Here is a 10,464-nt window from a genome sequence, read left to right as displayed (position 1 = left end):
AATTAGCACAGAAACAGTACTATATAACATTTTAGACACATTCTAGACAGTTTATCAGCTAAAAAATGTTAATTTTGGGGTAAGTTACTCTTTAATTTCTGAGGGCAGCTTGACTATATAGACCTTCAGTCTAAGATTTTATGTAAACTTTGTCACTATAGAAAAAGAGAAGATATCAGCACAACTCTAGAGTAGATCAGGTTCCCTCCGACGCTGAGATAGGGGGTTGCGCAATCAGTGTGTATGCCGAAATAGCTCAGTTGGGAGAGCGTTAGACTGAAGATCTAAAGGTCCCTGGTTCAATCCCGGGTTTCGGCAGTTTTGACATCGAAGGAGTTTTCGTTTAACACTTGCTAAGCTATCTTCACAGCCTCCAAAGTACCTGCTGTTAAATACAAATAAGGATTTGTTTGTTTAACAGTTAAGATTGTTTTTGAACACTAAATTATAACTTTTTGTTTTTACTTTCATGGTTTCAAGTGTTGTGGGTTTTTTTTTCTGTCAAGACCAGTGTAGTGCACAAACCGTTATCAAGCCTCCGGCAATGAAACACAAACTTTTAAGTCGCCGACAGCAAAGCACAAAGCCCTAAATCACCACCGGGTTTCCCTCAGGCTCTGATGGCTGTTCCACCTATTTGCTGTGTGAGAAAACAGCCTGTGACTAATGATTCAGGTCACCATTGTGATCCCGTATCCATCTGCATCCATGACTGATGGTGCGAGAAAACGAGGGGGCCAAAGGGCAAACCTGGAAACTGAGATGTTATCAGGTTTTTTTTTCCATCTGGAATAATGAACTGTGTGGAGCGAAGTGATAAACCACAAATAGTTCACTACTGGAAAGGCTTGAAACGAGTCAATGGAAGTCAAATACAGAAAGATCTATATTCATGTTATCATCAATGGAGAGCCAGAAATGAGCAGGTCTTTATCGGATTAGATTTTGCCTGCCTGTAAGTCAGAGCTGACATTTAAAAGTGAATCTATTTAATGCAAACAGTTCCCAGATTATAAAGGGTATGAATGGTTTCACATCACTTTATGTTCCAAAAAACTAAAAAATGTGTTTTTTTAAAGGTGCCTTTTGAAACTATAGCACTGCAGTGTTAGAGCAATGCATGTCAACAAAACACAATTTACATAATGTTATAGAGCTCTGTGGAAATGCAGAACACCCAGAGCTAAAATATATTTTTTTCTCCTTGAAAAATGTTACAAACTGTCTATGTTCTGGGTGACATGTAAAAAAATGTCCTTTATGTGTGGGGAAAATAAGCTGGTTGTACAGGTGTCTGTGCATTCAGCTTAATAACAGACCATGCTGGATGTTGATCTTATAGTGCATGTACATACAAGACTGTAACAAAAACAAAAATAACTCCAGTGAGGTTTGCTCATCTTCACCAGCACGAAACTGAAATAAAAAGCATCTTCACGTTTAAAGGGGCAATATTATGCGTTTCTCAGGCATACATTTAAATACTATACTATAATAAAGTATGTATGTCACCTTTAGCTGTTATTAAAATGCTGTTTTATGTTTAAATAGAAAATAAACTTATCTTCTCATCACTTCCTCTTCTAAACGCCTTGAAATTGGCCTCGGTCTCTTTAAGAACCACCTTCCACTTCCGTTTTGCCGATTTCAGTGGGGACGGGGGGAGGGAGGGGGGGCTGCCATGATGCAGTTTAATTGGCATCTGAAAATATATTTCCTCAAAGGTATTTTGAATCTGAAAAGAGCTTCATTGAGTGAGAACTAATGTTGAGAGCACAGCAGACAGTTAGGTTTCACTTTCACTTGAGAGCCTGCAGGAGTCATGGGCGGGGTGTGTTGGGTGGGGGGAGGGGGTGTGCTCTGCCATGAGGAAGTTTGGCTTAAAGACACGTCCCAGGGCCGTTTCTGGCCCCCACCTGTCGTTTTGCTCCTCAGCATGGCTGCCTAAAAACGCTGCAGGATTTCTCAAACAKGCATGAATGAGTCAAAGCAAGGCTTTGGGCATGTTTTTTATGAGAGTCTAACATTATAACACGATCAACTCAAAAAAGTTGATTTTACATGATATTGCCCCTTTAAAGGATTTCTGTCTGTGTTCTTAATCTGGTGGGAATGTGAAGCAAAAGATCAGACTGAAGAATGCAAAAGCGACCCAGGGACCAGCAGAGGTACCCTTTGTCAATTCATAWTAACAGTGAGAATTCTGTTCTAACGACTTATCTCCACTGGGCTATAAAACGATCTGTTGAAATGAGTCACAGGGTTACAATCCGCTCCTGCACACCCCCTGGCAACAAAGCCAGTGACTGACCAGTTGGAGACGGAGCATTTTTTTTCTGTCCCGTCTGTCCCCAGAAGCTGTGTGTGTGTGTGTGTGTGTGTGTGTGTGTGTGTGTGTGTGGCAGTATACAGCCTGTTATTGAGGCACACTGTCTGGTATTCACAGTAGCACAGCACATTTTAGCCTTCTTCTTTTCGTTCATCTGCCCACACACTTCACAGTGGCACAGAGGAATGTGTTGTTTACTTGAACTGTCCAGCTTTGACAGCCCTCCTGGAAATGACCGGCCATGCAACGTTTCACAGTGGCCAGTGCGTAAATTTAATGCTTGCATTTTCAATAAAGCAACAACAGGGTGTAGATTTAAAGAAAAACATTTTCCAGTTTTGCAATGGAAAAAAACCCTTCTCCTATGAACTCTTATTCTCAACACTAAACACATTAGATTAGTGTTGAGAATAACTTGACTTTTTCCCTTTTTTATTTTAATGAAAAGTGATAAAAAAAACACAGATAAAAAAAACAATGTAAAATAATCTATTTTAAAAGTTCTCAATACATTTAAACTTCACTCCTTTTTGAACAAGTAGCTAAAATGACTGATTTATAAGTTACAAAACATAGTTTTTGTATTCTTGTGTATATATTTTTATGTATGTGTATGCATTCTTGTTTTGTTTTTATTTGTTTTAAATAAATAATATTTATCTATCCATGCATCCATCTATCAATTTAAAACGTAGGCTCATTCCATGAGAATAAAGCAGAGCAGGAGTGTTACCTACATAGATTGGAATTAAGGTAGATTATCACTGTTTTCTATATTGGTACAGGGTGGAAATATGAAAGGCCAAGACTCAAGTGCAAGTCATGTTGGGTAATAACATTTTGTTTTTGTGCTGCTTGTGTAGACTCCTCTGCTTGTCTGTTAAAATAATATTCAAAACATTTAACTCATAGACGGATCAAACATCTGACCTTGGCCTTATTATCCCCACACAGCTGAGCTAAACAGTTCCATCCCACCACGTTTCACAACACGCCTGCTTCATGTGAAAAGAAATGTGCATGTTACATGTGGATGATAAGGGTTTGTTGACTTTACTTTCAGGAGGCGGGGGAGGAAAGTCTTCCGTGTCCATGTTTGCTCCTCTTCTCCTGAACAAGCTCTATGGGAATCAACTACGGCAGCACACATTCCTAAAGGAGGAAAGAAAAAAAAAWGTCAAGAAAAGCAAAACAGACATTGTTGCCAAATAATATTTCAAATTCAATTTGACAAAAAAAAGGCAAGTTAGGCATTTCTGGCTCAGTATCTGCAGTCGGCAAGTCAACAAAGCTTGAACACAATTCAACTGTTAATTTATGACAATTACAAGCAACATGGGAGCATTGCTATTTGGTCACAGCCTAATATCTTTAATTTCATAATCACAATCTGAACCAGAGCTGAATCAAACAAATGAAGTGAATCAAAAACAAAAGAAGCCCTTATCTTGTTCCCTGAGACTAAGGCGTGTGTGTAAGCGTACAAAACATAATACTTTCATGAGCTAATTGCAGGCATTTTGAATCTCATGAGTATAAACAAGCTGGGCCATCATTTTAATGAACGCCTGTAGAGTAGCCATTAGGTAAACTAGCTTGTGGGTGGGGGGATTATATTGTTAAAACTAATTTTATTCAAAGCAAGTTCACATTTAAATATATTAACTTGTTTATTGTACCAGTTCAAAGCAAGTCAATAATAGCCATGCATCCCTCTTTTATTTTGCTCTACTTTATCATAATGAGCTAATTTACTACAGGCCTGGAATCAGTTAATCTTCTGCAAGTCGATTCATATCCACGGTAAGACAAGTCAGATGCAGACTGGCTAATTAAACACAGCTAAAGGCAACAATTATCTGTTTGTTCAAGTCAAGCAAAAGTCTATTATCACGTTCGATTTACAAAAGGCCACTTTATGCCTCAAGCTACGAAAWATGTTAACACAAAACTGTAGCTCTTTTTTATTCAGTAGATTTTCCAAAATAATCTGGTTTTTGGCTCCTAAAGAAGGTCAGACGTTCACYGCATTGTTACCCCATTTTTAGGCCCAAGCCAAATACCATCAGCATGCTGAGTCAGGACAGACCTGTGGTCCTGCACGGGCACGAGTTAAATTACATTCCTTAGAAAGACACGTTTGTTTTCTGACGTACAACTCAAATCARCAAGTGACAGTTTCTGTCAAATGACTCCCTTAAGATGTGCTATTTCCAGTAGTTTTCAGCTTGCTAATGACAAAGTCATGACGTCATGTTGTAGCATAAAGCGGCCATTGTTATACCATGCAGGACCAGTGCWGTATCCATACAATCTGCTTTCTTTATACAAGAAATAAAGACTTTGTAGGTCTGTCTATATCTGGCTAAGACAGATTTGCACAGAAGTGCAGCGAACAAGAACGACAACTCATTCTGAGACTCAAAGATTGTTTTGTCTGGGAATAATGTGAAATCCTCTGCCTCGTTGTTCTCTGTCCTACTCGTGTGGCACGATGCCAGAACAGAGGCCACGAACATACAGGGCCAGTGTCTGGTGAGTACAGGGGAGCTAACAAGTGATGCTAACAAAAGCAGGTTGAGTATACATTGCCTGAGGAGATCTTTCCCTGCACAATAATAGAGACAAATCCACAGAGACGGACAAGAGCAGCTACTTTTTATTGTTACACAATTGTGCAATTGACAATGACTCCATCTTTACATGATACACGTGATAAACTTGAGAACAGTGATTTATGTGTGTAAGTAACAACCTACAGGAGCTCCAAGTGTGACTCATCTTTTCCTTCCATATCACTCAGATTTAGGGATGTCTCGATCAGATACTCAGTATCGGTGGCAGATTTCGCCGTTTTTTTGAAAATCTGGTAGAATTGGATTTAGTCACGTGATCTGGCCAATCCAGTTTTCGCGACGGTTTTCAGCATCATCATGCTTTACAACTGCCGTTAAGAAGTCAAGACACACACAAGTATGCGACCATGTCCACAGCGTGGGAACACTTTTCAATGGAAACAATGATGCTGAAACTGCATCTTGCAAAATCTGCAAACTTGATGTTTCTCGTGGTGGGAACAGCAGGGCTCGCTTTAGTACTGCCAACCTTGTCACTTGGAAAGAAATAAAGAAATAAAGCTATCGGATCGGTATCGGAAAGACTAATCATCAAAAAAAAAAATCGGATTGTATCGGGAGCCAAAAAAATCTGCATCGGGACATCCCTACTCAGATTTAGGTGGGGAAAGGAGGAAAGAAAAGGGTAACAGAAATCGGTACCCTTAATCCTCGTCCTTTTGCGTGCTACTCTGTACAAAAAAAGGAATGCACCATTCTGCAAATTACATCCTGCAAAGCAAGTGGTATGATGTGTTTTAAAATGCAGTTAGAAGCAAACTATCACCTGTCTGTAATTTCAACAAAAGCATTCCTTCCATGTATGGTCTGTCACCGGCCTGTCAGTGCAGGGACATGTAAACTCTGCAACAGCTGAGTAAATGACTACCTCTTACCGATGGGAGAGGAATAGTCACCATAATTAATTTGTAATCCATCCCACATATTGTTAGTGCTTTGTTCAAAAAGTACCATCCTACATTGAGCGCAATGATTGGGGACTACAGGACTAAAAAGAAGATCCAGAAAGTAAAGTCATCCTCACAGTTGATGACGGGCTCAGCTAAGCATGTCATTACATGCTCTGAAGTTTGAGCCATGTTATGCAGACAGGAAAACAGTCATCTAGTTTGCTGTTGTAATGCATTTTGAGCATGTTGAAGAACAGAAAAAAAAGGTATGCTTAGTATCTACTGTAAACAAAGCACAAACTGCTTCTCAATATTGCTAATAATGACAATTTTACAACAACCTAAGAAAAGAAGACAACAAAAAAACTATGCAAAGTTCTTCTTTTTTTCTAGAAACATTAAAACGAATAACAAATCATAAAACATTGTTCAACAGGTACTCATTGAAAAGTCACAACTACAAAAAATGATCAATCCTAATCCACACAATTTCCCTCATATCAATTGATGTATTTTAATTAAAACTTGCAAGCAAAATTGGCTGCCAACTACCAGCTGCGAGTTRATGCCAGTGTATAACCTGCATGGCAAAAAGTTTTTCTTTTTTGTTGGGTTCTTTGGAGAACCCTTCCTGAAATGCGGAATTCCACACAGAAACCCAAAGTCATAAACAAAAGCTTTAGGAGAGGCTGGTGCTACAATACAGAACAACTTGTCTGTCTTTGGCTTAGCTATTCTTTTTTGTTGCTGTGATTCTGCCAGGATTCCACTCATCAGGCCTCCACCAGTAACAGAAGATCCCAGTCCAACAAAGTGTGGAAGAACAGGCTGTAATGTATTGTTGCTGAGGATGGGACAGTGACCCACAGCACACAAAACAGGAGGCGGCACATCTCTCYAGTTTCTTTGTAATTACGGTTCAAGAGCTTGTTTTTACTGGTGGTTTGCCCATTTATTTCAAGTAGTTTAAGCCTTTTTAGTGGAGCTGAATAGGTTTCATTAGGGGTGGTAGATCTAAAATAATCTGCGTCCATACATTTTTTATTGTAAGAATCTTTGGCTATACCAAAAGTACGTATGAGAAACTAACTGACCAGCTTTAATGCCCCAACAATTTCTAGTAAAAAACAATGAAAACCAAAATCCATTTGCAAAATTACTAAATTAACCCCCCCACCCCACTCTCTGATGAAAATGTTCTGGGGTTTACACACACAAAATGAAGCTAGTACCCAGAATGTGAGCCAACACAGCACACTGCACCACCCTCTCTGACCTCAAACTGGGTGGAGAGAGCTTACAAACAGGCAAAAGATTACTGGCATTTTAAAGAATTTTGACTCATGGGAAGTAGGAAGAAGATACGACGAGCTACTAGCTTCAATTAGATACCTAATAACTGAGGATTGTCTAAAGAACAATTCAGCAATGAGGCCCAGGAGACTGCAAATATGTYTTCAGATGTGTGAGCGACTCAACATGTGAGGATATCTGGTTTATGCAACGCAACACAAAAATGAAAGTTTTGTTTCTAAACTGAACGTGGTTCACAATAAGCTACCTCRCTGGCCCATCATTTTATAATATTCATCATTTGATGTATTTATATATTTTTGAACATTTTTAAATGAAAAAGGTGTTTTTGACAACAGCTGTGACTTCTTTTTTTTTAATAAAAGAGGAAAATATGCTATCAGGAATAAAACAAACAACAACCTAGGCCTGCATAATAAATCTGGYGTTTATCTGAAAGCTTACTCTGTACGGCCTTGGCTGTCACTCCTAACTGGTCTCCACCCACCCAGTAAGCCACACAAAAGCATTTCCAGTCCAACATGTCACCAAACGAACACTACTGAGTGTGTGGAGAGGCTGCTCCAAAGAGCTTTTTGTCAACCGGTTGGGTCTGAAGGAATTTCTTTAAAAGAATGGAGAAACGTTGTGACATTGTGATAAACGACTACAAAAAAAGAGGAAACTCAAAAGCTCTTGCTCATGCAGAAAGCTCCTGCTATCAGGCCCTGGTTTTACTCCTGGTCTTGTTAGGAGTGTGGTCCTCCATAGCTCAGTTCAGAGAGCACTGCTCTATAAGCACCTAAATAATAGGATATAGGAAACTGCGGCTACAATACATAGCATTTAGGGTTTGACCATCATGTTCTTGAGTTAGAATTGTGTCTAAATATAAACCATTTCCCCAGCTGCTGAACAAATGTGTGGTATGTGATTTCTCACATCCACCTGCAGGAGAGCGGCGGCTTTTCTTTTTCCAGCTGTTGCTTAAATATGTCGCTAATCTGTGCCTTATCTCAGTGGATTATTGGGTGGATGGCGGTTGGACAGTTGCTCCATATCAGACTTTCTAAAAATGAACGGCATGCTCCCTTAATTGAACCGCAGGGTACCTCTGGCACCCTAAGCTTCATGAACTGTTGAATTTAGCAATTTCTGGTTGTTCTCCTAGGAAATACACCTGTTTGTCTATACTGGTGTTTAAATTTATGTTAAGTGGCTTTCATAAGGTTTACACATCTACAAATAAACAAACACAAGTGTCATAAATTTAAATATTTAACGCAGCTGTAGTCAGAGTCTTAAAATGATTATTTGTGCTTCCTGGACGGCCTTCTTCAGGTGTTATTAAAGGAGGAGGAGGTATTCAGTGCCAGTATTTGCAGACCAGGCCACCCTGGTTATTTGCCAAACAAATTACCCACATAGGCTTTTGTGTACTTGCATGTGTGTGTGTGTGTGTGTGTGTGTGGACATGTTTTTGGTGACATATGAGGACAATTTTAAGACAAAACAACTACATGTGGGGACAACTGGTAAATATGGGGACCTAAGTTGAGTCCCTGTTTGGTTTAAAAGCCATTGGTGGGTGGGTGGGTGTGAATTGAGTTTAGGTTAGATTTAGGGTCAGGTAGGTAGGTACCTGTGAGGTTAGCCTTAGGGCAGAGGGTCAGGGTTAGGCTGTAGAAATGTAATGGAAGTCAATGGAATGTCCCCAAATGGATAGCTGTGTGTGTGTGTTTGTGTGTGTGTGACTTAAAGTGCTCCAGCTCACCAGTATTGTGCAGGCAGACTGAGCTGGACACGCATGACACCAGACAATACAAGTGAAGATCAAAGAGCTCTTTGTGTTTAAACCATCTTCTGGTGGCTCAGATTAGAAAAGGCTTTAAAATGTTTCAGGAAAGACCCCCCTCTCAAGGAAACAGCTGAATGAAATGATGTTTTATGACCTGTTTAGTCTGATCTTCCAGTTGATTAGAGCTGTGCAAGGCTCTCACTGAGGAATGCTATGCATGACTACTTGAATTTGTAGCTGAGCTTTACCTCAGGAAGACAGCTTTTTTTTTCTTCTTCTTAAAACCTGAACGAATTGCCATATCGCCAATGTGAAAGCGTTTTAATGGCTTTAGTTGTGACAGTTACTGGGGCTGACCCCCCACCACCAAAAGTGTCAAACTGAACCTGTTTGTTCCTWATATCTAGTCATTTGTTTCGGTGTTTTATGACAAGTCAAAGCTTGAGGAAATCTGTGTTGTTGGCAACATTATAATATTAGCTAGTGCGCCACGTTCCAAGCATCTCACAAATACACAGAGAAAGGCACTATTTCACGCGAAATAAGCATTTTCTATTTTCTATTTTGACACAAGGACCTGTCAGTTAAAGCGTCATCTTCAGAAAGGTGTTCTTAAAACTTTGCTAGAAGTTAGAAAAACGTCTCCAACTTACCATTTTAAGGATYTGACATAATCGAATTGCCGTATCCCGTCACAGTAACATTCCTGTCCTCGACACCACTCAACAAATCATAACATCCCACTTTTCGCTCCTCTTATAACTTGACTCTTTCCCGATGGAAGTGGATTTCATCCACACGAAGAAGAAAAAACCTTTACCGCCTTTCGGAATCTAATTGGTCCAGGGGGTGGTGTCAGACGAACTGTGATTGGCTTAAAGAGATGTCAATCAACATTCCAGTCTCTTCTCCGGTAGGATGCAGCAGGCGACCTGAGGAGCTCCAGCAAAGCTGCCCACGTGACGTGTGAGGTGGCTCCGTTCACACAGCTGTGTCACAGCCATCCTACTGAAACTTAATGCAAATGACTAAAAACTTTTTGTGTAAATTATTAATCATGCTACTTATACCTTTTGCCTATTTTGGTCTGTTTTAGTTCAGAAAAACAAAAAGACATTTGCAAACTAACATCATTTTCTCTCAATTTAAATCATTTAATCATTTGAAGCAGTTGTTTAACACACATTAGCTTTAATGGTTTTCAAATAAACACTGAGTTAATCAAATAAACCTCGCAGCTGTTTCAGTAACCTTATTGTGTTCAGTGAAAATAGGGCTGATGAATAAATAATCCTATACTGCCATCTATAGGACGATATCCTGTACTACAACCTTAACTTCCAAAAGTGAAGAAACACACAAATACACTGGACGCAATGTGAGAAAATCATTTATTTTATCATTGTGTTGTTCCATTTCTCAAATCATACAAACACCCTTGTTGGTTCCTTTAAAAAGTCAACAAAACAGCAAGTCTTTTAGTCATTTAACCTATTTTTTAAAATTACTAGATAATTT

The 10,464-nt window shown here is 39.4% G+C and overlaps 1 protein-coding gene and 1 non-coding gene across 4 annotated transcripts in view; one reads left to right on the top strand and one right to left on the bottom strand.

The window, feature by feature from the left end:
- arhgef10 (Rho guanine nucleotide exchange factor (GEF) 10) overlaps nucleotides 1-9,819 on the bottom strand; it is a 44,927-nt gene extending 35,108 nt beyond the window's left edge. For 2 of the 3 annotated variants that reach the window (XM_014011318.1, XM_014011327.1), the window contains exons 1-2: nucleotides 9,600-9,819; nucleotides 3,387-3,481 (exon numbers count right to left, since the gene is read on the bottom strand). In XM_014011318.1, the coding sequence (XP_013866772.1) occupies nucleotides 3,387-3,423 (37 nt within the window). In that variant the 5' untranslated portion in view covers nucleotides 3,424-3,481; nucleotides 9,600-9,819. The remainder of the gene's footprint in view (nucleotides 1-3,386; nucleotides 3,482-9,599) is intronic. The other variant, XM_014011334.1, reaches the window with a different exon arrangement.
- trnaf-gaa (transfer RNA phenylalanine (anticodon GAA)) lies at nucleotides 246-318 on the top strand. Its single transcript has one exon. It is a non-coding gene; the product is annotated as a tRNA-Phe (tRNA).
- Nucleotides 9,820-10,464: the final 645 nt, after the last annotated feature.

This window comes from Austrofundulus limnaeus, unplaced genomic scaffold (assembly GCF_001266775.1).
Source record: "Austrofundulus limnaeus strain Quisiro unplaced genomic scaffold, Austrofundulus_limnaeus-1.0 Scaffold2, whole genome shotgun sequence".
NCBI classification, from domain to species: Eukaryota; Metazoa; Chordata; class Actinopteri; order Cyprinodontiformes; family Rivulidae; genus Austrofundulus; species Austrofundulus limnaeus.
Note: the sequence above shows the minus strand (reverse complement) of the source record. Positions and strands in the feature narration are given on the sequence as shown.